A 27,896-nucleotide genomic window follows, 5' to 3' on the forward strand; every position below is an offset into this window, starting at 1 on the left:
AAAAAAATTAAAGTGTCTGCATCTAAGGTCTGATGAAAAACTTCAGTGGTACCATAAATTGTAAATCACCAGAACACAGGCTTCAAGGGAACAGACGTTTAAGGTCCTTCTGCTCTTGGTTGTATATCTTACACCTAGAACCGTGTCTGGCTCATGATGGAGGAGTAAGAAATCTATGGATATTTGTTGAATGAAGAATGGGTATTAAAATTATGAAATAATCAAGAGCTTAGAGAATAAAGTCACAGGTTTTTGTATACTCATGAAAAATATGAGCAAATATAAACATTGCTTAGGACTTTGGGCATCTTTGGGTTAAAAACTGAAATATAATGTCATAACCAAAATAATGATTGACTCAAATAAATTTGGGCCTCTCCAAAGGAAATGAAATCATTTGAACAGTTATATTGACACTGTGCATATACATTTCCACAACAGTTCTCTTTATATGGAGAATTTAGTTACTATTTATTTAATGGTTTCTTTTTTTTTAAATTACAAAAGTAATGTCTTTGACCCTCTTCTTTGAAACAGAAAAGCAGGCAGCAATACTGATAGTTCAAAGATGAAGAGATTAAGGCTCAGAAATATTAAGTGTCTTACAAAGACATACCACACCAGCTTGTAAATCGCTGTTCAGAAAGAAAATGACAGTAATAAATACTAACAGTAAAAATTAACAACTAGAGTTCAACTAATGTATGTGGATACCCTTCAAAGACCCTTCACATTCTACTTCATGTACCATTTCTATTAATTTTCACTAATCATAACAATTTTATAATTAATAAAGAATAGTTTGAGTTGAGTTCTTGGAGGTAAAAACAAAAGGCCTACTGATATTGAATAGGTCTGAGACATATACCAGTAAATCATAGCAATGAGACCCAAGCCTACTTGTCTTATACCAATCATGTGTCAAAAACCTGGCTACCCTTCCGTTAACTCAATTCTATGCTCATTTTTTTATTGGTTGTTCAAAACATTACAAAGCTCTTATTATTTATTTTGCTGAGATGATGCATAAAACATACTATTGAACATATTTTTCTGCTATTATTATAAATACGACATGTCTGTACTAGAAGTTGCATATGTACACAGAGCGACTTCTTTCTACCTCTATTAATGGTAATGGGCTACCATTTCTACTAATATTATCCATATTCTGCTCTTTTAGTGACAAATTGATTGGTCATTTAGGGGGATCTCTGTGATAGTGGACCTCACAGTACAATTAAACATGTGTGACAGTTAACTGGTTGTTGACATAAACTGGTGTATACAGGGAAGCAGGAATAACCCAGCAGCCCCCAAATTTCCAGCTGTGGCTCTATTTCTCTACCATGCAACCTGCTTGGAAAATTCTCCAGTGCAGTACTGTTGTTTAGGCACTACAGCTCTTGAGGACCCTCTATGGTTCTTAACTGTTGCACAAGACCACAACAGTAATATCTTATTCCATGTATGTTCACAATAGTGCTAAACTTAAGCATATGCATTCCCAACCAACTTTCACATATTTGGCATACATAAATTCTATCTTAAAATTTGCATATTGCCTTACAGGATGAAGTTTAAGCAGACTCTTTTGCAAGAACAGTAGACCAGCGATCCATTCAAGAATTTTAGTGCCTTCTCCATGTAAGGATAATACTTAGCACCTACTGTTTATGCTTTGCTTGATTTCTGGATATTTTAAGTTACTGAAAAAATATGCAAGTTAATAATCAAGAGTTCCTTTTTTGATTAGTTGGATAATTGGTGGTTTGTTGGGAAGGGAAAGAATAAGAAATGTAAAAGAAGTGCAATTTAATTCTCTACATACGCATACACACACACACACACACACACACACACACACACACTTTTGCTTGTCCCTAATTCCTTTGATATTTTGTTTTCACTGTTGGAATTGACTGATACAAGAAACTCACTGTAGAAGGCAGGTTTTCTCTGAGCTAAAGCTGGTTTCCATGACACTGAATTATCCATTTAAAAAGAGTGTGCTGGTCCTTAGGTACATACAGGATGGCGGTGCCCATGCCAACCACAGGTCACACAGGGTCAATACACTGAGGCATTTGTACTGCATATAAACAACACCAGAGCATGCAATTTTACTTTGTACATTTTAGATCTCATTTAGAAAAGGAAATCTCATTATCTTGTGGCATATAGTTTAAGTTCAGTGAATAATATTGGTTGTTTTCACTTTGAAAACTACTTTTCAAAGGTTGATTGTGATTGCTTGGAGCTTGGATAAATATTCAGATCTGAGAACAAATAGGTCTTAAAACATTCTCTTCTATTCCCCTTTATTGATCTAATTTAGGTTTCGGGGATATAAGAAAGGAAAATCCTACCTTAAGGTTGTTGTTCAGGAGGGATATTGACTAGTACAGCCATTCCTAACATTCCTAGGTTTATCTCTTTCAAAAATGAATAATACACAAGCAAAGTACCAATTAAGTTAATAAACATTGGAAATTTTAACACATATTCATTACTTATTTTGCATAGTTTACAAATTTTTTTTACTAGTCCAATCACTATTCATTCCATCCAAAAACCAGACTATAAAGCCTATTGCATATTTCAGGTAAATGATATTTTAGTTATAAGTAGTGATGATTTGTTGTAAAAAAAAAAAAATTACTTGGGAAACTCTATTAGTAGAGTTTTGCTACCCTACTGTCCAGTCTAGAACAGGTAAGTCTGTAGCAAAAGTTAGTATTTGGGACCTCTTTTTTCCTTGAAAATTAGACCCTATGTACCTGGAGAAAATGCAGTTCAAATCACTAAATTGTTGTTGTTTTTTTTTTGTTTGTTTTTTTTTTTTTGATGGACAGGTTCAGTGACAAAACAATTATGACAAAATTCTTGGTTCTGTTTTTTAAGAGACAGCTAGTTGAATGAAGGTCAGGACAAGTAGAATTATTGAGAAATTCCAGTTTCTCAAGGGGTCACTATGGGAGTGAATTCCTCTCCCTTCATACTCTTTCAGTTTCTTGAAAGAGGTATAAGATAGAAGCCCTCAAATATTAGGGATTTGGTCTTTTCTGCCTAAGTAGGAGAACTGAGTGATCTATATGGTATCAGTCAGCGCTTCACCTGTGGCTGTCCCTGCGACTGTCTCTCTTAAAAAGATTAGCAGGGGAATGAGGAGGACACGGAGACTGAAAATAGTGAAACTGGGTAAGTTTGAAAGGAAAGAAAGATGAAGAGCTTTGCCAACCCCAGGAGCCCATAGACTAAATCGTGGTGGTGGGTGCTGTGTCCTTTGATACCTGAGTCCATGCCCTGTGTGGGTCTTCCTTGTCTTTTGCACTCTTTGGGATGCCCCAGGATTCCCGCATTCAGCATCTCTCTACATTTTTTCACCTATTGAGATTAAAGCTCAGAATCTTGCAGGGCATTACCTGGACTGGGGATTGGATCATCTCCGGTGGCTGGTAGGCAGAGTAGATTGGGAGCAAGGGAAAACTTAAGTGCAATGGGGGACCCTTCTCTCCACTTCTTTGAGTCAGAAGTCAGACTGGTACTCGACCCTACTTCACTGCAATCCTCTGGACTTTGCAGGCTCCACGTAGAAGAACCCTACTCATACTGGAAAACTTGGAGGCTCTGGGCTAGCTGTCTCCTGGATATTCCCACGTCCCTAGGGTCTGAGTATTCTACTCCTGAGAACCTGGCATGCATGGGAGCCGCAGAAGCCAGACTGCTAGGGACCAGGGATGTGGATTTGGACCGGTGGACGTCCACTCAGGCGGTTGGAAGATCTCATCCTGGCATATAACTCAAACAGCAGCAGCTGGGCACAACCTCACGCCCCGAGTAGAGTGCCAGCCCTGAAGAGCCTGGTTCGCCGCACTATTGCCCGCGTTCTTGGAGCCTGGATTGAAAAACCCGCCAACCGTACCTCTCTGGGAAGCCTGGCACCCGCCAGAAGGGAAGTAGTGACGCGACTCCCCCTTTTTCGTGAAAGCCTTCCGCGCGTACTGACCGCCACTACCCCAGCACCTGCCCCTGCGCCGGCGCGCGCCGCCTCGCCCGGGACCCGCTGTGCCCCCACTGGCCAAGCGGAGCGACCACATCCCCAAAGCCCGCATCCTGGAGCGCTTTTCCGGGCTCACTCACCGATCCTGAGTACTTGCGGGGCGGTCTGGGGGAGGATGTAACACAGGAAATAGAGGAGTGCCCAGCTGGTGTCTCTGGTCCAGAGCCCGGGCTGGGCGATGAGTGTGCGGCGCTCCATCTTCCTAGCTTCTTAATTCATGCCCAAACACAGCCGTTGCCGCACGCCCGCGAGATGCACCCCACTCGGGCCAGGTCCCCGCCTCATCCTCCCTGGATGCTCCGGGTCTGCACCCTGACCACTCTCCCACGGAGCGGGATGGAGGGAACCGGCGTGGGAACGCGGGGCTGGATGGCAAGGCTGAGCTCACTCGGGGCTCCTGGCTCCTGTCGCTAGCCCATCACTGCTGCTCCTCCTCCTCCCTGGGCCGCAGACCGCGGAGGATCAGCGCGCTCCTGCTGCCTGAGCCCAGAGACCAGCTGAGTAAAGTTGCTGCCCCAAATTGCGGGAAGGTCTCCCTCATTCGTCCTCTGGTCAGATGCAAAAGTGGGAGGGGGTGGATTGGTGGAGGGTGCAATCAGTGAAGGAGAGGAAGGGGGGAACGGCGAACCAAGAAGGAGGGAACTGGGTGAGTTGGTGCAGGGTCTCTGAGCAAGCCTGATGAGCTCCAGCAGGTTAACTGGGATCCCAGCCACGCTCTGGCTTCTTTCAATCCTTGCTTCTCTCCTCCCCTCGTTGGCCCCACCCTTTATTTACTGCCCGCCCCAACCCCACGGATCCAGACACACTCACACACTCACACACTCACACAGGCACCGCTTATTCTTTCTCTCCCTCAACTTTGTGTTGTGCTGCCGGGAAAGTCGATTGAGTGAGTCCTCAAGACAGATCAAATCCAACCTATCGGTCTGAACAGAGGCAGCCTCCTCTGTTCTCTGTGAGTGGCGGTGCTGTCCCTGTGCGCCTGTTGGGGGGTCCTAGAAATGGCCAGCTATGTTTCGTTCCATCACTTGATGGAAAATTGCGGTCTTGGAGGGCAGTATTTCAGAAAATTATCCGAGATGCCGTTTTAACTCTTACAAGAATGAAGACTAAGAGGAGGAGAAGGAGGAGGACAGAGATGGGAACCCTTTAGTACTCTAAGATTGTAGTGGCTCCTTTTCTGTTTGGACCCGAGATAATGTCTCCTAAATTGCTTCCATTTATAAGTGCAGAACTGGGAAAGAGGCAGCTTCCAGCGCCACTGCTTTTCTTAATTTCTTTTGACTGTCACATTTGAACACTGGAAATGAGCTATTTTAACAATGTAGGTTTGGAGACTATTTCTCTGTGGAAGGACAAGGACACCTCCCTGGGGAAATCAGCATTTGATCATTTTGCCTTAATTTCCTTTGAGCTTTGTGGGGAATATGTTCTATATAAATGTTTGCTAGTTCTGTATTAACATCTCATAGAGATCTATTTCTTTTTCTACTTAAGAATTTTGGAGAAGTGATCTAAACTGAGTTGATTCACAAGAACGTCCACAGTTACATGATCCTAGATGGGAAATAATTATGAAAGAGATCTATCTTAAAACCTGTTCATTCCTCTGGTCGCGGTGGCTCACGGCTGTAATCCGGGGGACTCTGGAGGCTGAGGCAGGAGGATTGCAAATTCAAAGCCAGCCTCAGCAATGTAGGGAGGCCCTCCACAACGTATTGAGACACTGTCTCAAAATTTAAAAATAAATAATTTTTTAAAAATGGCCCCAATAAGCCCCAGGTTCAATCCCTGATTAAAAAAATAGAGAAGAAAAAAGAAAAAGAAAGTATTCATTCTTTCATTCATTCCTTTTTGTATGTGGTGTCAGACATTCTGCTTTTTCCCAAAGGCCTTGGGATTAATGCACCTCGATGTTCTAAGGGAGGTTAGAATCTTTTTGCAGGAAGCTAGTTAATTGGTTAGTTCACACCTCAAGTAGCATACCTAGTTCTGGACACCTCAGGATGAGAGTTGACAACATATAATATTACCTTAGATAAGAAGAGTGATTTTTGTGGGTTTAGGGGTGCATCTTATGCATGGAAAGAGGAAATCAGAATTAAGAGCATATGCTAGCTAACTTCAGAAATTGGAAGAGCTCCTGTGCTAAAAGAAAGCAGCTTTACTCAATGTTAGTTAAATGAGAAGAAATAACAGGGCTGATGTGTAGCTTGTTAAAGTACTTGCATTCATGAGGCTCTGGGTTGGATCCCCAGCACCAAAGGAAAAAAAAAGAAAAAGAAAAAGAAAAAAGAAAATCAGAATGTTGTATGGAATTGAAGAAGAATAAATTTCATTTATTTGGGGATCAATTCTAAGGATATCAAAAATGGGATGATCTGCTTCAGAAAACACCAAACTCCCCATTTATTTATTCACTCATTCATTTATTGAATGCATATTTATTGGGGGGCTTCCTTCCTGTGAGGCATTGTGCCAAGACCTAAAGACACAGCAGGGATAGAGCTGGTGCTATCCTGATACTTATGGGCATTAAATAAGTGTGATGTGTTTTCAAAATGATATTAAGGGGCATGAAGTAAAGGAAAAAATCCTCCTTCAGGAGTCTGAGATGCTCTTGTACAAAAATCAGTATTTCAAAACTCAACAAATGGGTAGTTTACAAGTGATTGGTATTTCTTAAATCAAGAATAAATGTAGAAATTATTAGAAGGTTTATTTTTAAGCCTAAAGATTTGTGCACATTAAGCACATGTAGTCATCTATTTTTTCTTGGTTGGTTCAAGGTCAATAAATAGCAGATATTGCAAAACTAGACCTTAAGAATCTAAGGTCTACAGTAAAATCATCTTCTAAACAAATTGTATTTTTAATCCTGGTTTGAGCCACTTCTAATTTTTCACCTTTGTTTAAAGTGCTCTATCTTATTGTGGTAGATTGCTGGTGCTTACCCCATCCAGTTCTCCCCTTCCCTGGCATATGAAAACCTATACTATTCATTTAGGTAAAATCACATGGCTATTTTTAGCCAATAAAATATGTTTGTGAAAGTGGTATATATAACTTGCATGTGAAAAGAAGGAAATGAAAAGATCCTGTACAGACTTTCAGACTCTCTTCTCCCGCTAGAGGAACTCTGAAAACTATGAGTTCTAGAGATTCAGGTGGAAACAACCTGGATCTTTGATTTACTTTTTGCAGGGAAGTTCCTCTGAGTAGTTGTCAGATCAATAGAAAACTATTCATAAATCAGTGGTAGCTCAATTTTATGTTTTCATCCATTATAATTTTGAAATATTTGTTACTACAGCTTAACCTAATGTATACTGACTATAAACTCTCCAGGATTTAATATATTCATTTGTAAAATGAGAATAATAATAATACAGTAAGTCTATTGTAGGAACATTTTAACTACTCCATATGTAATACTTTCAGAGGTCCTTATTTCTCAGTATATATCAATTTGTTTTAATTATATTTTTGGTTAAATAAATCTATGCTTACCTTCTATTTTATTTTATTTTTTGTTTTAATTAGTCACGTATAACAGTACAATGATCTTATCGTATCATACATTTGAATCAGATGGGGTATAATTTCTCATTTTTCTGAGTGTACAGGTTGCAGAATCACATTGGTCATGCAGTCACGTATATACATACAGCAATAATAATGACTATTCTATTTTGCTGTGCTTCCTTACTTTCTATTTTAAATAGGCCCCAAATGGTATAGACTAAATTATTCTGTTTAGTTGGAAATGAGTCGACCATACTAGTCCAATTAATGGTATGGTAACAGTAAGTTGGTTCAATTGATTCACTACTATTTAAGAAAATTTTACCGCTTTTTGGCTGTACAACTTCAGGCTATGAGTAAACAGTTCTTTTCAGTTATTAGAGATGGAGAGATTGTATTTCCTAAACAAAGTTTCTTAAAGAATAAGTGGCATGCTTAAGTTACTTTTCTCTACCATCTATAGAATTCCATAAAGCTTAAAACTAAAAATTTATTTCCTTGTTCAAATGACTCTGTTGGCTGCTCATGTGCACAGGCTCAGGGTGTTGAGTTACTGTTGAGTGATCATCAGCTGCTGCTAATTTGTTTTGTGCTCTTCACCAGAACTGTATTTTGTGGATATATGAATCCTGTTATTTTTTATCAGAAACAATGATGGTAATCATTCTTGATTCACAATATTTCATAGTACTCTCTTAAGAATAAAATTGCCCAACTGAATGCACACTACCATTTTCCCATTCCATACATTTCAAGCTTAAATTCATGTACCCTGGTTAATAATAAAGCAACACAGTAGCATGTAGCTTTGTGCTCCCATGAGAGCTGTTGGCATTACTTAGATACTAATCCATTTAAAATTACTTAATTTCTAGAAAATAACTAGATACAAAGAAAAATAGCTTACAGTAAGTTAAGGAACTCCAGTGTTACAACTATGTTTTCAAAATGTGAGAATACTTGAGTACACTTTTAATGTTACTCAGAACACTGAAAGCAAAAGATCAAGTGGCTTTTAGAGCCTACTGGGAATGTGTCATTGATTTAAGATTAAAATCCTGATTTCTTGGCTGCATCTTTATACATTTTTTTTTTTGGCTAGGTGATGTCATGTATTGGATCCCCAAATCCTTTGCTCAAATCTTGCCTCTAAACTCCAAATTCATGCAGCTGACTCTAATTACCATTTCTAACTGACACAGCATCTCAAACTCATTTCAGTATGAACACCACCTTCTATCCAGCTATTAAAACTGGAGATCGGCTTTGATTTCTCCTTTGCTTTCCTCCTTCCATATATATATATTTATTTTCAGACACTATTTTTAACATCAACAATATGTCTTTAATCTATTTTCTTTTCTGTAGCTCTACCGATGTCATTGCAACCTGGTGCTTCTTAACCTCAAAACTTTTGACATTTTGTACAAGAAATTCTTTGTTGTGGAGGCTGTCCTGTGCATTGTTGGATATTTAGCAACTTCCCTGTCCTTGATCCACTAGATGTCAGTAGTCCCTCCTCCCTCCTTGTGATAACCAAAAATGTCTGTAGACATTGTCCAGTGTGTTCTGAAGTACAAAGTCAGAATCACCGCACAGCCCAAGTCATAGTGGCCTTCCATCTGCCCTATTATCATAAACTTTCAACTGTCTCCCCTCCCTGCTGGGGCTGTTGCTATTCATTCTGTCCATCTAATCTAAGTCACCACTTCATAATACCCTGCAGAGTTCCCTCGTGGCCACTGTCTCAATGATCAACTCTCCAGTTGCTTTATTTATTTTGTTATAAGATCTTTGCTCTGTTTACCTGCAACCTCAATATCTAGCACTGTGCCTGGCACTGAGGGGAGCTGGATGCATGCTCATGGAATGAGTGAATGGATCAATGAATGATGCTCTCTTATAAGACATCCAATCTGCAGTTCATAGCTTCAGACTATAGGACTGAGCTGAATAATGAGCCCATCTTCTCTTAATTTCATTCAAAGCATCTACAATGATCAACTTAGTATTTGGTGTTGTCCTCAGCACATGGGTACAGTACACTGTCTAACAACACTGGAGTGTAATCTTAAACATATTTCTTCAAATTCCAGCAAAATACCATTTGGAGTAGGAATTGCCCTTATCATTCCATTTTTCAGCACCACAGTTATGATTGCACACACCTTTATTTTTTTTTACTGTAATTTCCATACACTGGCTCATTTGCTAAAGCACTGTATCTCTGATGAAATCTTTGAAAGAAAAAAAGTGTCTCATTTATTCATCCTTTACATCCTATGATAACAACATAAGAGTGTAAAGAAATTCAGTTATGTGCCATATGTGAGCCATGTTGGTATTTGACTACTTCCATATACAGGAGGGCCTCCTTTAAAAGTAAGGAAGAAGAGGTTCACCCAGGCACTGGGGATATTGGATCCAGGGCTGACCAGTAACTACAGCTCACTGCTTTAGACAAATCTGGAGGCTTTAACTATCTATGGCTTGAAGCAGTTGAGTTAGTATTGTCCATTTTCCCTCCCAAAAGGAGTTTCCCCTTTAAGAATTAATATAAATTACAGTTATTTTATAAAAGAAGGGCTCAGATCTCTGTCCTATTTATAAATAAAATAAGTTTTTACTTAAGATAATGTTTCTTTTGTGCTTATTTTATATATGCTTTGTATTTTACATGTACTTACTGAATACAGCAATCTCAGGTGGTAAGTACTACTGTTACACAAATATTATGCCTGAGGAAACTGAGGCACCAAGAGGTGAGGCAATACGTCAGAAATTTCACAGCTAAACAACAAGAGCCAGGATTGAAACTGAGTCAGTTTGGCTCTAGTATTTCCACTTTAAAAAAAATGAAATGAACTTCACATAACATAAAATTGATCATTTAAAATGAAAATCATTTGACCAGGCATGGTAGTGCACATTTGTAATCCCAGCCACTCAGAGGCTGAGGCAGGAGGATCCTGTGTTCAAGGTCAGCCTCAGCAACTTAGTTAGGTCCTAAGCGACTTAGTGAGACCCTGTCTCAAAATAAAAAATAAAAAGGGCTGGAGAAGTGGCTCAGTGGTTACATGTCCCTAAGTTCAATTCCTGATACTAAAAAAAAAAAAAAAGAAACAAGAAAAAAATTTAAAAGAATTTATTACATTAACAGTGTAGTCCAACCACTAACTCTGAGTCTAGTGTGGCTAGAAAGTAGTAAACGAAATAGAAGTGTTAAAGGTTAAATCAGAGAGGCACTTGGTGTCAAGACCAGCTAAGGACTGGTAAGATCGATCGATCGATTTATCTATCTATCCATCTATCTATCATCTATCTATCTATCTTCCTGGTGCCAATTATTAAGGATCAAACCCAGGGTCTCTTGCTTAGTAAGCAAGTGTTCTACCACTGAGATACATACCCAGTCCCAGGACAGACTTTTAATCTGGAAGAAATGGGAAGTGACTGATAGTTTTGATTAGAAAGAAGAGTGGGACATTTAGGCTTGTGTTCTGATTTGTTTCACAAATTATATGAGGTATAGGCTGTGCAGGGAATAGCTATAGTTCTTGTCCTCATGGAACCTGTAGTCCAGTATATAATTCTGCAAATAAATACATAATTACAAATTATGTCCATGACAATACTAGCTAATTTCAAAGCTTTTTAACTTACCAGTACCATGGTACACATCCCAAGTGTAGAACTCAAGGATAAATTAGCACAAAGTGAACATCCTGCTATAGGCAACCAGCAGAAAGGAAGCAGGACACCTTCAAAACCCCAGAGATGTCATCCAGTCACTCCCCACCTTCTCGAAGACCATCACCATGATATTGACTTTCAACAGCAGAGAAAGTTTTGCATGTTTTGAAACTTTGTATAAAAACAACACAGAGATGATGCTCAATTTATAATCTTGTTATATCTTGATAAGCCCATTGTATGTTGAAAAGATAAGCTTAAAATCATCTCAGTTTTGGAATGATTAAATAAATGCACGGAGAAGTTGAAAGTGTATTTAACATCCCTAACCTACTGACCACCACAGAATACTTCCATTAGCCTAAGTTGGGCAAAATCATCTAACACAGAGCCTATTTTATAATAAAGTGTTGAATATTTCATGTCATTTATCTAACACTGTATTTGAAGTGAATAATAGCACAGCGGTTCTATGGGTGTGTTGCAACATCGCAGAGTGGAAAAGTGGTTTAAATGGAACCTTCTCATATAGCACAGCATCTGTTTATTCTTTGGGGGCTTCTTTCAAATGCAAACTAATTTACTAAACCCTAACTGTACATCAGGTTTATTGGTTCACATTTAAGAGTCATCCTGACCCTTTAGATGCCACTAATAATTGTTTTTCCACTTAGCAGAAGCGTATAAATGGGGCACAGAGACAGACAGGTTCCATGAGGGAAACCTGAAGGATGGATAAAGCAGAACTTGGTTTGGATTAAGAGCTGAGGAAAAACTACTCTGAGGAAGGAGACTTTATACCTTGCCTTAAAAAAAATATTTGGGAGCTACAGAAAGGGGAAAGAGAAGAACTTTCCAGGCAGAGGGAAGGCTCCTATATGGGATGCTCCCAACTCTATAAAGGGATGCTCCCAACCACCTAAAATAAGGCAATGGTGGCTTCTTGGAGCTGGAGACATTATGGCACCAGATGAGAAGGGAAATGTGAGGAGAGGCCTGATTTCAAGGAGTTGAGAGTTTTCCAAAGATGAGGCCAAACGCTGGTTGGGCTCCTTCTTTCCTTCCTGTTCTCACTTACCACTGTTCAGCCCCCAGCTCTGGGTTTCATGATGCAGAGCTCTCATGAAGCAACAAGCCTGTCCTTCTGTTTGCTCCTGGTATCTCCCATTCTAGCTTTCCAGCTGCTCAGGTGGAACTCTGCCTTCTCACTTAGGCCCAGCCCTACTGTCTCGTTCCTAATCATGCTGAATCTTCATGTCTAAGGACATTTCTGAAAAGTTGATCTCTGAACTATTATTTTTTCCCCCACATTTTACCTAGTTTGGGATTATTCACACCTCGTATCTCATTACTCAGGAAGGCTTTTCCTTGGGTCCACAGTGAAAAATTTGTCCATCTATTCTACTGCTCCTCTTAGCACCCTGTAATTTCCCCCCTCAGTACTCAACACCAATTTCAATTGTTTATTCCTTTATTTAGTATTTTTCTCCCTCCTAGATTGCAAGCACCTATCACAATTAATTTGCAAAAAAAAAAATGATCTCTGCATACAATGTTGTGCATCAGTGTGGTGACAGAGCCATCCCAGCTCCTGACTCATAATCAGAACACGATCCATATTTACAGACTCACTGGATTTGAATTTTCAGAATATGAAGAGGTTAATATGACATATGACAAAGAAATCCAAATTCAGAAAGGAAGTTGTAAGTTGGTATGCTTTATGCTTCATACAATTAACTAATGCATTCAAGTTTGATTTAAGTTTGTTTTTGCATATTGTTTTGATAACCATTACCTTTAGCAATTTTAAAAGCTTAGATTATTTTAGTTTTGGAATGGTTAAGTAAGTGCACAGAAAACTTAAAGGAACTATGTTAGAAATCTAGTAATTGTATTTAAAAAGCTAAAATTAAAGCTTAAAACCATTATAATGTTCTAATTTTAATTCAGTCAACTCTTCCTTACAAATTTCCAATTTAAGTCTCTGAACTACAAAAAACATTAAGCTTCTTCATATTTAAATCATATAATTTAAACAAGATTTATAATTATTACCTCTTGTTTTAATTTCTTTCCTCAAAGTTATCCAATTTTTAAATTAGTAATTTTATATCAAAACAATACATGCATGTATTTTTAAAAGTTAGATAGTACCAAATGAAAACATAGAAGTCAACACTACATCTCTATTTCCTCCATCCCTTCTGTGCAACTCTTTCAGCTACTAGATCCAGCATTTTATATATCTCATATTTCTCACCTTTCTCTGTAATATATACAAATAATTCTTCTTGACTTTATCAGTTTGAGGTGTTATCTTTTGACTTCTGTCACCGAATATGAGATTTTCACTCTTTAATATCTTCATATGGGCTTCTCTTTCCCTTCTTCTCCATACAGGATGACTTTTAGGTTCAATTGCTATTCAAGTTTTATACCTTGTTTGATGCACACCTCAGCACTATGGTGTGGGGTGCTGTGATTACATTTTCCTCTTCTTACTCTCTGTTTTCCTTAAAGTTGGCATTTGCCTTTTTTTCTTTCTTGTTGTTTATTTATTTGAATCTACTATTAATATTTTGCATAGTTTCTGAGAGAGTCTCTACCCAATTTTAACAAATATAATATCATCCTTTCCCTTCCCATTTGGAGACATCCTCCAGGGACACCTCCATTGTCCTACTTTCAGTATTGAAAACTCTTGGCCTTCAGTGAAGGTGTCACTTGAGCATGTTGATTCTCTGTGAATCTAGGATACTCCTAACTTTATCTTAGGATAAATTACCTGTTCCTAGGATTTCATGTGCCTAGAGTTAGCCAAATTGTAATTCTGAGGACATGATCCCGTAGACTTACTTCCAATTCAACCAAAACCACCCACAGACTCAATTATCTGTGAGACAGACTTACAGAACTCACTAAAATTTTTTATCCCCATGGTTACTGCTTATTACTGAAAACAAAAGGAGACAGATTAGGGAAGAGACACATAGAATCTGTGAAGTTTCCAAATATGAAGCTTCTGTTGTCTTCTCCCCATGGAGTCAGGGCATGCCACTCTCTGGCATCAACATGTGACAATATGCATGGAGTATAACTAACCATGAGTGCTTCTGTTAGCTTGTGTGTCAGAAATTTTATTGGGGCCTCATTCTGTGGGCAAGATTGATTGAAAGATGGATTGACCATATTGGAACTCAGTCTCTAAGTCAGCTGATGCTGTGGGACCCCATATGCTCACCCTAAATCAGAAGGATGGTCTTGGTCAAAGGTACAGCCTCTACCCTAGAACTGTAGAGTGTGGCCAGCTACTACCCAAAATAAAGACACTCCTAAAGGGATGGATGGTATGGACTACCTCCAAAGATCATAGGACAAAAGCAGGACTGGGTTCCTATTCTTTACTCTGCACCTGTGTTTATTTTTAAAAGTACTTCCCTGGTCTTGTGGAAGCAAATGCTCAAGAAACTCGGAAGAAGATGAAGGAGAAGAAGGAGGAAAGCAAAGGAGAAAGTGAAGGAGAAGGAAGAAGAAGAAGAAGAGGAGGAGGAGGAGAAGGGGAGGAGAAGGGGAGCAAGAGGAAGAGGAAACAGGAGGAGGAGGAGAGGAGAAAGACAGATTAGAACATTAGAGCAGCAGAAGTGATCATGGTGACAGTCCCCCACATGGCCTCCTGTTGAATGACACAGCTTCAGTTGGGACACATGGTCTTCTACACACAGGTCAGAGTTTTCCTCCAGGAATCTTCTTTCATCATCACCTAAGGAAATCTATTTTCCTATATTTCATCTCTGGTGTTCTAGGCTTTTGTCTGTGTCTTCATCTGCTTCCCTTCTTTCTCTTGGGTTTACTCTCTTCCTCCTCCTCCTCCTCCTCCTCCTCCTACTCTTCCTCTTCCTCTCACTTATCGGTCTTGCACTTTCATGGTAGGAACTAAAATGTTCTTTAACCTCTCATCATCCTCACCTGGTTGAGTTGGGGCCTAGGATGTGAATTGCCAGCTGTGGGTAGAACAAGTGGGGCTTGGGTTGACTGAAGAGTGACCTCGACTGACATCAAGGAAACTCTGCTGTGGATCTTTCAGAGTTGACAGCCTGGTTTACCAGTTTCTCTTGGGCTGATGAGCTCTCGCTGGAGCCCTTCCTTAACACTCAAGTTCTAACTGCCAGTGAATAGGGAGGCTAACCCAAAACGGAAACCGGTGAACTTCAACTTCTGGAGAATGTAGCTCCAGATTTTTTTTTTCGAAGGAGATAAGAAGAGGAAGATATCCAGGGGTGTGGGTTTGTTTCTTCATGAGCTTTGCAGCAATCGTTTTTCACCCTGGGCCTCGATTTCTCCAGTTCCTGAGGTGATTCCAAGATAGAAGCTCCCATTGAGTTCTGTGCTCTGAAGATCGGGTCGATTCCTCCTTTGGGACAGAACCACTTTACCAGGTACCATTTTCTGGTTGGTCAAGTAAGCCTCAGTGTCCACTCTGTCTTTCCTCCAGGCCCTGTGTTCTGATTGTAGGGTTAGTTGGGGTTTCTTGGGAAAGAGTCCACTCCTCCACCTTTACCAGAAGCACTTCCTCCACAATGTCTCATCTATATTATGGAGAAGCTCTTAAAGCCCCATTCTTTGCCCTCAGCAGTCACCCCTATGTGAGCACAAGACTTCCTGAAAACACCCGGGCCTCCCTGACTTCCCAATTTGTTTTTCTTTTCTTTTTCTTCCAATGTGGAAATTTGATCTGTGTTCCTTGCTGCACAGTCAATGCCCCTGCAAGCAGCAGCTCAGCTGGGCCTACTCCAAGGAGTGCTCTTTGCTTTTTCTTGGAATTTCCAAAAGGGATTCTGCTCCAGTAGCTGGCAGAGATCTCACCACGTAGTGCCTATGTGCCAATGTCCTCTCCTCCCTGTCTTGTGTCCTCATTCCTCTGCCAATCTCTCCTGGAATCATATCACAGATTAACTAATGACACTCGGATCCTGGTCTCCAGGTCTGCTCAGAAGCTCTCTCTCAACATTTTTGCCTATTTCTTTATTATCTTGTGTTTATTAGCTGGCTCATAACTATTTGGTAATTACAATTTTTGAGGGCAGGTTATTATAAATCTTTTCCTTTAGTTCCTGCTAATAGAAAGTTAGGTCAGTTGTAAGGATCATATTTGATTGTCTGCTTCTTTGTGGTAAACACTTTCTTATTTTGGGAAGGTCATGGATCTTGTTATTCAGACAGTGAGTCACATTATAAGATAGAGTTGTCCATCCCAAATCCAAAACCTAAAATCCAAAATGCTTCCATTCTGAAAGTTTTTGAGGATGTACCTTGCCCCATAAGTCTGATGCTTTGACATATACAAACTTTGGTTCATTTGTGATGTTATTTAAAAAATATTGTATAAAGTCACCTTCAGGCTATTGTGTCTATGAAACATAAATTAATTTGGGGTTTAGATGTGGGTTTCATTCCCAAAGTATCTTGTTACATATAACAATATTCCAAAATCTGAAATATTTCTGGACCCGTGTATTTTAAATGAAGGATACTCAACTCTGTCACTTGATTAAAGTATCCCGAGTTTGCCCATGGCCAGTCAATTTTGGAAGCATCTCAAAGACTGTGTAGTAATTGCCTTTAAATCATCTGTAGTGTAATATCAAAGTGAGAACAAGTAACCTCAGTCATAAAAATAAAACCACTAAATCTCAAGGGGGTGAAACACAAGTGCATTACTTCTGTGTAGCTCAGTTATTTGGGCATAGGAAATGATCTCTAAAAGCTTGCTACATAATGAGAGAAGAACAGATGAGAGCCCAGCGAGATGGATATTTATCACAGGGAAAGAGAAACAGATTTCTCTTTCACACCAGTACAAATTATTAAGCTGAAAATTCGCACAGGAAGCCACTCCAGTGTTTCAAGCAATTCTGTTTATTTTTTAAATCCTCAAAAAAAAAAATGGCCCTTTGTAAAATCCTGTTGCAAAGGGCTTGTCTTCCATCAAAGTATGTGGACCAGCAACTGAAAACCTTAGAGTCAAATTGACTTTGGGATACTCCAGCAATAATCAATGAGAACTGTTCTTCCCTCGCAGCTGTCGATATTATTCGTGTTTGGACTCTCTTTTTCCTTGCCTGACAACCATAATAGGCAGATTGGAGTTTTAAAGGTGTCTCCTCTTCAGGGCCCAGTTTGATGACTTCCTCCTTCCTATTTTTTATCTTCTCAATGCTGGGACCTCTCTCTGTCCTGTCTTCTACGCAACCACCACAGACACTGGCAACCATATGTTCATCTCTGGTACCCACCTTGGAAAAGTGAAGGATGTCAGAATGTGCCTCACACGGCCTTCAACAGTACCAGAGAAAATTTTCCATGATGAGTTGCTAGACCTCAGACAGCAGTAAAGAAGGCAGTCTATCTGGGATGTTGAGGAAGAAGGATCCCAGGTGTACACTCTGGCTCACCTTCCTCTGTGGGAGTCACCTTGACGATGCTGTTTATCTCCATGCCTGTGGGTGTAGAGTCAGGGCAGTTCCTCTCCACCACCTTAGATAGCGACTTCAGTGCCAAGAACAACAAAATCAAAATGAGATGTAGAACCAGATACTCCAGTTTACATTCCTACCCAGCCCTATGAATGATGTAAAATCTGAGACATAAATCCGTGCTATATCACCACAAGCTTAAGCTGCTGAGACCATTTTCAAAACAGATTATGCTCTTGCTAGGTGGTATGATAGGAGCCTGAGTCACTAAGTGACTTCAGTATTTTCATTCCAAATTCCAAGACGTATTGACTCTACACGTTTGACTTTGCCCACCCTGTTACATCCCAACTTAGAGCTTCACTCGTCATTTCATTCCATGACCAATCTTGCTTTCATTCTGGTAAGATGGAAGGACTCTTCCCTCCTAGGGAATTGCATATGATTTTTAAAATGAGACAAAAGGTCAAGTTCATAATTTACTTCTTTAAACATATTATCTTAGACCAAGTAGGATTTGAAATAACAATTCATTTAGCCTCTGCATTTGTTTGTGGCAGTACCATCTTGCTTCCCCATTTTTCTCCACATTTCAATCCTAAAATGTCATTCTACCCTGCAATTTCAGAGATTTCTGCTGGTCTTATTTATGTTTGATTTCCAAATCATACTCATTCTATCCATACAGCTTTAAGTAGATGTAACTTGAACATCTCTAAAAATAAATTGCTGTTAATAACTTACTATTATCCTTCAGTTTCCTTCAATGAAAGAAAGGAGAAAAAAAATACAGAGAGAAAGAAAAAGAGAAGGAAGGAAAAGGGGAGAGCAATAAGAGAGCCTCCTATGTTACAGCGAAAAAAAATGTATATATCAATGTTTTGAATTTAGGCCATACATATATAAAGTGGAAGTTTCTTATTTAGTAGCAGCAATTTGTGGGCACAGAAGTTGGCAATGATAAAAATGTCCAAAGTCACAAATACAGTATATAGTTAGTCATGGTGGTGGTGTTATTTGGCCCCAAAATAGACTTTTATTTTGCCTTTCTTTTCTCCTAACCACATTCAGAATTAGAGAGAAGAGAGACAAGAACCAGCAGGAAGGTAGAACAAAAAGCTAACAGAATCAAAGGAGCGTTCCAACAGAAGGCTGGATTCATTGCACATCTCAACCACAGAAATATTTTCAGGTGATTCTGTTTTTTGACAAAATGTGGAAACCACAGGACCTACAACACTTACAAGCAAAACTCAGCAACTCTAATAATAGTTGTAGGAGTGAAAGCCAATTTGGATAAAATAAGACATTGACTCAAGTCCTCTGCGAGAAGACTTTTGAAAACAAAGTTTCCCGAAACCTAGTTTCTTCCTTTGGGAAATCGCATTCCACTTTGCACCTTGACTCTTTTTCTGGATTTCTTCATGACTTGGAGAATTTTTCCTGCAGTGTTTCTTTTCCATCTGATATCATGAAATGTGGGAGTTTTCTTTTCTTTTCTTTGTTACCATACAGTGGTTCAAAGGCCTGCTCTAGCTTTTGGCTGAGCATGTGCTTTGAGGTCCACCCTCCCTGGGAAGGATGTGAGTGACATCAGCCACAAGCGCAAGTGAGATCTCTTTCATGGGGTTTAGTATTCAGTGCTCTCACATTTCCAACGATGTGCCCCAAAAGTAGCAGGTGAAAACATCACTTTAGTGTCCATTAGCCCACTGTCTAGGCAAAATGTTTGTGGCATGGTCAGTAAGGAGTTAATATGAATGCTTTGTATCCCTGCCACATTGATCAAAAATTCAGTGGAATATTCTGTATTGACACTATTTTCAGAACAAAAAAGACATTTCCCTTCCCTGCATGCTGATGGCCCATTTTGGAACCTAATGTTTGAATAATGTTTAAGTATGCTATTTTTCCCTAGACAATTTAATATATCCTTTGTTAATTTGAAAATAATAAAGAAAGGGAACATTTTTTTTTTTTTTAGTGGTATGCAGTAGGAAGAACAAGAGTACATTTTTAGGCATAAAGTGGTGTGGAGTGGAGAAACAAAACCTGAACATGGATCTGAATTTTTTTGTTTTGAATCTTTGTATTTCCTTGGGGAAATCAGTTTTGTTGACCTGTTACTGAGGCCTCTAGCTCCATCTCTGAAATCAATGTTCAGACCCTCTGTTTCCAACTTCCTATCCATAGTCTATGTTGCCAGCTCATTCATTATTTTCCTTGCCTCTTCACAATCTGACATAGGGTCACTATGGTACAATACGGAAAACAGGTTGGAGGGGAGGATGGACTTGGTCTATACAGGTAAGAGGATAACACAGGGATTCTTGGTAAATCAGCGCTGGTATGATCTCACGCTGTGGGGATAGATAGAAGGGAACAGAATCAGAGGAATGATATGGTGTCCAGCTGCCTGGAAGCCGCTTTACTGACTTAGAGAATAAGGAGAAAGGAGATGTCAAGGATGATGCTCAGGCTTCTGGCTTGAGACATCTGCTCACCATCAGTACCCTTCACTGGGACACAGCAGGACCATTAGCTTTAGGGAACAGAGACAGAAGTTGCATTTGGGGCTCAGTAATTTGAAATTTCCTTAGGACATTGTCACCTGAATGTTTTTGGACCCTTGAGGGCTATGACTTTCACGTATCGAAAGCCTTTCCCAGCACATGTTATGACATCTGGAGCAAAACCTTAAGTCCAAAAATAGTTTTGATAAGCATGATAGATTTTTTTTTCTGGAGGGTTCATTGGAAAGACAGATTTTTTACACTATATATCAAAATTTTAAAAAAATTTAGAATAATCTTTCTGATAATTCTTTCCCTGAATCTCAAATCTCCATAATAATTACTGATCATTTTCTCTATTTCTTTTAATAAATGATTTTTCTCTAACTACCATCCTTCAAAATGTCCAAATAGGCATCTTTTATTCACTTAGACATAAGATGGGAATCATTTTTGGTCTGGGGTATGAATTACACCACAATATATTGCAATTTTATTGCTAAGCACACCCTTTCTTATTAACTATATATGTCCTCGCCTCCTGTATTTGATACAGAACCCCCTAGGGCCATAGCTGTTTTGTCATTTTTTTGCTACAGTTGTTCATTTTAATAACAAAACTTAGATTAGGCTTATTGGACTTACATTAGATAGGACACAAGTATATTGAGTGAAATAAATCTTCAGCATAAGTTTATTATTTTTCATGTGATATTTATTTTCATGAAACTTGACTGGACCTTCCACGTTGAAATTCAATCACTCTTATAGAGTTCTACAACAAATTAATTTTATCTCTGGTTTATGGCTTCCATCTATCTCATGTTACATTCTATTAAGGTCATTCCATATGTAGTATTGTCTACTACGTTGGTCAAAGTTTGTTAGTCTTTGTATTGGCGATATCCATTTAATGACTTGATTATGTCAGCGCTCCAAATGTCTTTTAAAAGTACACTTATGAAAATATAAATGGACTGAATGCCTGTTCTAGTGTTTAGGTTCTTGTTTTTTTAACTCTACATTGTCTCTATTTTCTCTCTGGATATAAAACACTTCTGTTTCTGATTGTTCATCTTGTGCTAACCCGGGCTTATTTTGCTTAAGAGCAGGAGCCATTTCTTTTTGTAGTTTGTATCCTTTCATCATGTTTTTTATTTTCACATTTTGCTAATGCTGATTGCTTAAAATGTTAATTGAATGAAGTCATGCAGTCAGAGTCAAACAGGATATCCAGTTTGTTATTCTTAGAATATAGAACTTTCAACATCTTAGCAAGAAAGGAGGAAAAGCTACTAGAAAGACCACAGTGGTGTCTATCTCCATTTGATGTTTTCTCAAGAACATGTCTGACTCAATTTCACCACTTCTATTCAAAATACACTGGAAGTTCCAGCCAGAGCATTAGGTAAGAGAAAGAGACAAAAGGCATCCAAATTGGAAACACACACACACACACACACACACACACACACAATTGTCCCTATTTGCAGATTGCAAGGTCTTATATACTAAAATCCTGAATGCTCTATTGAAAACCCATTAGGATTAGAATAAAAATCAATATGCAAAAATTAGAAGTATCCAAAATAGAAATAAAATGATGTTTAAAATAACTATAATTTGAATAGATTTAATAAAAAAGATGAAGGATCTCTAGAATTGAAACTATAAAACACTGATCAAAGAAATTGAAGAAGACACAAATAAATGGAAACATTGCTCATATTCATGTTGTGAAAATTAATATCTGATAAGGGATTGAATTGCATAACATAAAAAGAATTCAAATAACACAATATTGAAATAGAAAATAGATTTAAAATGGGCAAAAATTTGTGTTAAATATTTCTCATAACATCAAAATGTCCAACATTTTTATCTAAAAATGCTCAACATCACTGATATCAGACAAATGCATGTCAAAATCTCAGTGAGATATTACTCTAGCTAGAATGACTATTGTCCAAAACCCAAAAGATAACAAGTGTTGGTAATGATGTGGATAAAAGGGATCTCTTATACACTGTCAGTGGGAAGATAAATTTGTACAGCCATTATGAAAAATAGTATGGAGTTTTTTCACAAATTCTTTAAAAATCAGCTACCATATGATTCAACAATACTACTATGGGTCATATCCAGAGGAAATTAAAATCATATGTTAAAGAAACATTTATACTGTGGGTTTATTACTAATAAATTCCCAATAGCCAGGGTATGGGATCAACCTAAGTGTCTCTAAGTGGGTAAAATCATGAATAAAATATGGTATATATAGACCAGGAAATACTACTCAGCAATAAAAAATGAAATCCTGTAATTTTCAACAACATGGATGAAGCAGGAGGATAGTAAGGGCAATAAGCCAGGCAGAGAAAGATGATGATCTCACACATATGTGAACTCTGAAGGCAAAATCTCGCAGAGAGATGTTTGTTCTATATCATAAGAGAATGACTACAGATCATGATAATATGGTGTAGATTTCCAAATGACGAGAAGAGAAACTTTTTAAAGAGGATTTATTGCTATAAAGAAATAATGAATGCTAAAATTGATGAATATGCTACTTACCAAATTTGATCATTACACAAAATTTACATGCATCAAAACATCATATGAAGAGATACAAGTGATCAACAAACATTAAAAAAAGTTTAACATCTTTAGTAATTAGAGAAATGCAAATCAAAATTACTTCAAGATTTCATCTCACTCTAGTCAGAATGGCAGTTATCAAGAATACAAGCAACAATAAATGTTGGAGAGGATGAGGGGGGAAAGGTACACTCATACATTGCTGGTGGGATTGCAAATTGGTGCAACAACTTTGGAAAGCTGAATAGAGATTCCTCAGAAAACTTGGAATGGAACCACCATTTGACCCACTGTCCCACTCCTTGGTCTACACACAAAGAACTTAAAATCAGCGTATATAGTGACACAGCCACACCAATTTTTATAGTAGCTGAATTCACAATAGCTAAACTGTGGAAACAATCTAGATGCCCATCGGTAGGTGAATGGATAAAGAAACTGTGCTATATATACACAATGGAATATTACTAAGCATTAAAGGAGAATAAAATTATGGCATTTGCAGGTAAATGGAGGGAGTTGGAGATTATTATACTAAGCAAAGTAAGCCAATACCCAAAAAACTAAAGGCCAAATGTTTTCTTTGATTAGTGGATGTGGATCTATGATGCCAGAAGTATGGAGGAACTTTGGATTGGGCAAAGGGAAGGGTAGTGAGGGACTGTGGGGATAGGAAAGATGGTAGAATGAGATGGACATCATTACTCTAGGTACATGTTTGATTGCATGAATGGTGCATCTCTACATTGTGTACAACCAGAGAATTAAAATGTTGCACTCTATTTGTGTATGATGAATTGAAATGCATTCTTCTGTGTTATACAACTAGGTAAAACAAATAAACAAACAAAAACATCACATGAGACCTCATATATGTACAGTAATTAGGTGTCAATAAAAAACAAAATAAGGACGTATCTAAGATTTTGTACCTATACCTAAGAAATTTTTAAAGCATTAATACATGGTTGCACTAGCTTAATTAGGAAAAAAAAAATATATATATATATGGGTTTTTTTATCAGGTCAAGTGATGAAGCAAGTATATCTGTGTCTTTTCTTACATACCACCTTCAGGGCGTTTTAAGCACTTTATTTATCTTTCAATAAAGAATAATGTCACCTACTTTAAAGTGCAAAACACCTCTGGTAGACTGTGTGGAGGTTTTTTAACTGTATCAAAATAGGCCTGCTGTACCAAAAATGAGAAATTTTCCTTTAATTAGAATGACAGCAGGAACTTAGGAAGGCAGAATTTAATGTAATTAAAATGGGAAAATCATTATTTAACAAGAGTCATGCTGCATTTCTTGAAGAAAACACAATGAGGATCTTTAATTTCAGATGAGTCAATAATTTTATTTTTATGTCTCTCCTGAGCCTGTTCTAATTAAAAGAGTACGGAGGATGGATTCTGGAAAGCATTCTAAACAGTCCTTGTTTCTATTTCAATCTTTTGCTTGAGAAGTACATTCCTAAAGTTCACTAAAATTTATATATACACATACATACATATCTATCTATCTATCTATCTATCTATCTATCTATCTATCTATATCTATAAATATACACACACATATATATGTATATATTAAGTATATATGTATAAAGTATATTTAATGCATATATAAAGTATATATACATACACACATATATATACACACATATATATGTATATATAGTGTACACTTTAAGGACTAATGTGATCACAGAGAAACAAATACTAAGTAAGAGCACTCAGCAATAAGGGATGGTACTTGAGTAGTTCCAGCTATACTATTTTTTCTATGTTCATTACTGTCTGCCCAATTATTGACATTTTAAAATATTTAGGTGTTTTAATAATTACAAAAATGAAGGCATACACCATATGCAAAATTTGAAAGTATATGAAAAAAAGAGAGGGAAATTCCTTAAAAGCTTGTCATCTAAAAGTAACTACTATTGACACTGGTTTCTAAACTATATCAGACCAGAATTTTCACAGGGACATAGTCACCTTGTTCAAGATATTTTGTAGCATATTCTTACCCCTTTGCAATTTAGCCAGAGCATCTTTCATGTCAGTAGGTGTTAATCCACTGAGATTTATATGGCCACAGACCCTCATATGGATGTGTTAACATTGGTTATCTCTTACCACTGGATTAGTTCTGTTTGATTTTTAATTGTTTAATTATTAGCATGATTAACAAATCATAATTGTATACATTTATAGGTTACAATGTTGTATTTTGAGATATACATATTCAAAATATATTATAATTAAATCAATCAGTTAACATATCTGTCACTTCATATACATGACAGTTTTATGGTAAGACTTTTGAAATTTACTCTAATTTTTTTGGAAATATACAATAAATTATTATCAACTGTGATCATTCTGCTCTTCTGTAGATCTTAAAATTCATTCCTCTTATCTACCTGATAACAATTTTTTATTAAAGAAGAAGATCATTAATTATGATAATTTTCTAATCTACATGGTAGTTTAAAACTGCAAATTGAGCATTCCAATTGGATTTGAATTTCCCAGCCTTGATTCTCCTTCTTAAGCTTCAACTTAAGATTAATGTTAGTTTATTAAGCAGACAAAACACACATAAAACAGTTGTTCTACACTGTGTCAGAATAACATAAAACTGTTATGGAATAAATTGTATTGTCTTATGTATTAAATGAAAAAAACATGCTTGAGGAACTAATTTGTTAGTATACCATTTGAATGAAAAGTTTTTAATTTATCATAGTAATTGTATATTAGATATGAAATTGGATGTTGGTCACTTCCACCTCTGATTGGGTGTGGTGAAGCTCTTCTCTTAGGAGGGGGAATTAGGGAGAATGGGAGAGTGGGGGACTTGCACTTTATTGCTTCTTCTTTGCCAATAATAGTGTCTGGAGCTGATGTTCATTGAGCTTCATGTGGACCCGTTGCTTTATATACATGATCTGTTTTAATTTGCATAACAACACTTTGCTGGGTACTCTTACTATCTTTTTCATTTTTCAGAAAAAGAGTTGGAGGCACAGAAGAGTTACACTGCCCAAAGTCACTAGTCAATAAGAGATAGAGTTAAGTTTCAAATCAAGTAATGCAACTTGTGACCTGTGCTCTTAAGAATTTCAAGTTCTAGTGCTTAGGTTTGCTTTTGTGCACTATCATCAATTATATATATATATATATATATTTTTTTTTCTTGTCTCTATCTAAAATACTTCTCTTTCTGTGATTGTTTTGTGATGATCCAGTTCTATTTTACTTGTGTTCAGGGGCCATTTCCATTCTTTTTCTTATTCTTTGCACTCTACCTCTTCTACTTCCACATTCACCAAATGCTAATTAGATATGCTCATAAATGCTCAGAAGTAGGGGGAACCAGGAGTTCAAATAAGTAATCTAACTCACTTGAGCTTATGTTCTTCACCCCTGGGCCCCTCAGCCCTGAGAGAAACAGGTTACCCTCTGCCTCAGTTTCCTCATCCATAAAATATAGTGCAGGGGCAGGTAGATGGCTTTGAAGGACCCTCTTTCTCTTGATATTTAATCTCTGCATAAGACTGTTATTCTTGTCCAGTGAAGAGCTAAGGACTCTCTGTATGGAACAGGTCAATGAACATTGAATTACTGAAACGTTCAATGTTTGGGACTGGTCTTGGTTTGCATTCTCATAGGCCTCTAACCTGAACCAAAGATTAGATGATAAGAAATTTGGGAGGTGATCCCAGAAGATTTTACTAGGAAAATGGACCACCAAGAAGGCGATGCGGCGTGGTGATATGATGTGTTATGAAACAAGTCACCTCAGTGGATTGAATAAACTTCATCTCTCTGGAGAAGTCTGTAGAAAGGTCAGAACACAGTGGGGGAGTCATGGAACCTGAGAGGAAGGCTTCAGTTCTTTATTAATGAGTGTGGCTTCCAGAGGCTCCTTTGGCCCTTCCATCCTGTTGTGCCTCCAGAAAGGATGGGCTCAAGGCTCCCGAGGAAATAGCTAGGCAGTGATGCCAGTGCTGGCCACTGAAATCAGACCTGCCCACTCCACACCAGAGGAGTCAGGGCAGGTGGTTTAAACAACTTTGTAAATTCTACATCATGCCCAGAGAATTTCCCACAAGGTGTGCTGAAAAACTTCTTGGTTAAAAGTTATCCTGAAGCATGTGTTTGTTTGCCCTTGTAGAGTTTCTCTGGAATAGGGCTGTCTTCTTTCTTGTCATTGACAGATTGAAGGTAAGGAATAATTAATTTTCTTTGATGATGAAGTTTCCTGCAGTCACTCAATGCCACTTATTATGGCCAGAGTTTGGGTGGTTTCCTTTTACCTGAGAAAGTGATTCACACACCAGGATGCCTCAGAGAATACCTCCTGTAAGATCTTTGAAAATATAATGGAGGAATTTACAAGTGCAAATAATGGCTGTTATCTTTTTTCTGTCTGGCCTGAGAGAACTGCATTTACTATAACCGCAATTCTAATCCTTTTAGAGCAACAATTTCCACCTTATTTTTTTTGTGATCTCCCAGAGGACCCTTAGGAGTATCATAAAATGCTCAAAGAAAAAAAAAATACATAAAAATAACAGCTAATGAAATCCTGAATCAATACAAATTTAATTTGATTTCCAAAAAATGTACATATAGCATGAAACACTTTTTAAAGAAGTTGTTCATTTATTGAAATAAAATCAAAATAAAAGATGGTACAATCTCCAAAATTTACTAGTAAATTGCTTTATCAACCTAAGACAGAATGAAATAACATCGGCAGTGGGAAAAGCATTAAAAAAAGCCAAAACTACATATGCTGACAAAAAGTGGTTCAATTTCTAGAGCTAAAAAGGGATTCACTGAGAGAAGGGAGGGAATAGGGAAATGATCATACCAGGAAGTGGACTTTCATTCAGCCTCCAAATGTATTCCTTTAGCAAAGCAATTTATTGTACCCCTTGCACATTTCTACTTAGTTAATTAATTTTGTTATGTGAGTTTGTATCTCTTCTGTCTCATTCTCTCCCCACTTT

The 27,896-nt window shown here is 37.8% G+C and overlaps 1 protein-coding gene across 12 annotated transcripts in view; it reads right to left on the reverse strand.

Annotated features, from left to right (window-relative positions):
- Grik1 (glutamate ionotropic receptor kainate type subunit 1) overlaps positions 1-4,261 on the reverse strand; it is a 389,318-nt gene extending 385,057 nt beyond the window's left edge. For all 12 annotated transcript variants that reach the window (XM_026396167.1, XM_026396166.2, XM_026396163.2 and 9 more), the window contains exon 1: positions 4,144-4,261. In XM_026396167.1, coding sequence (XP_026251952.1) covers positions 4,144-4,261 — 118 coding nt within the window. The remainder of the gene's footprint in view (positions 1-4,143) is intronic.
- Between the last annotated feature and the right edge of the window lie 23,635 nt (positions 4,262-27,896).

Source organism: Urocitellus parryii, chromosome 2, assembly GCF_045843805.1.
Source record: "Urocitellus parryii isolate mUroPar1 chromosome 2, mUroPar1.hap1, whole genome shotgun sequence".
NCBI lineage: Eukaryota > Metazoa > Chordata > Mammalia > Rodentia > Sciuridae > Urocitellus > Urocitellus parryii.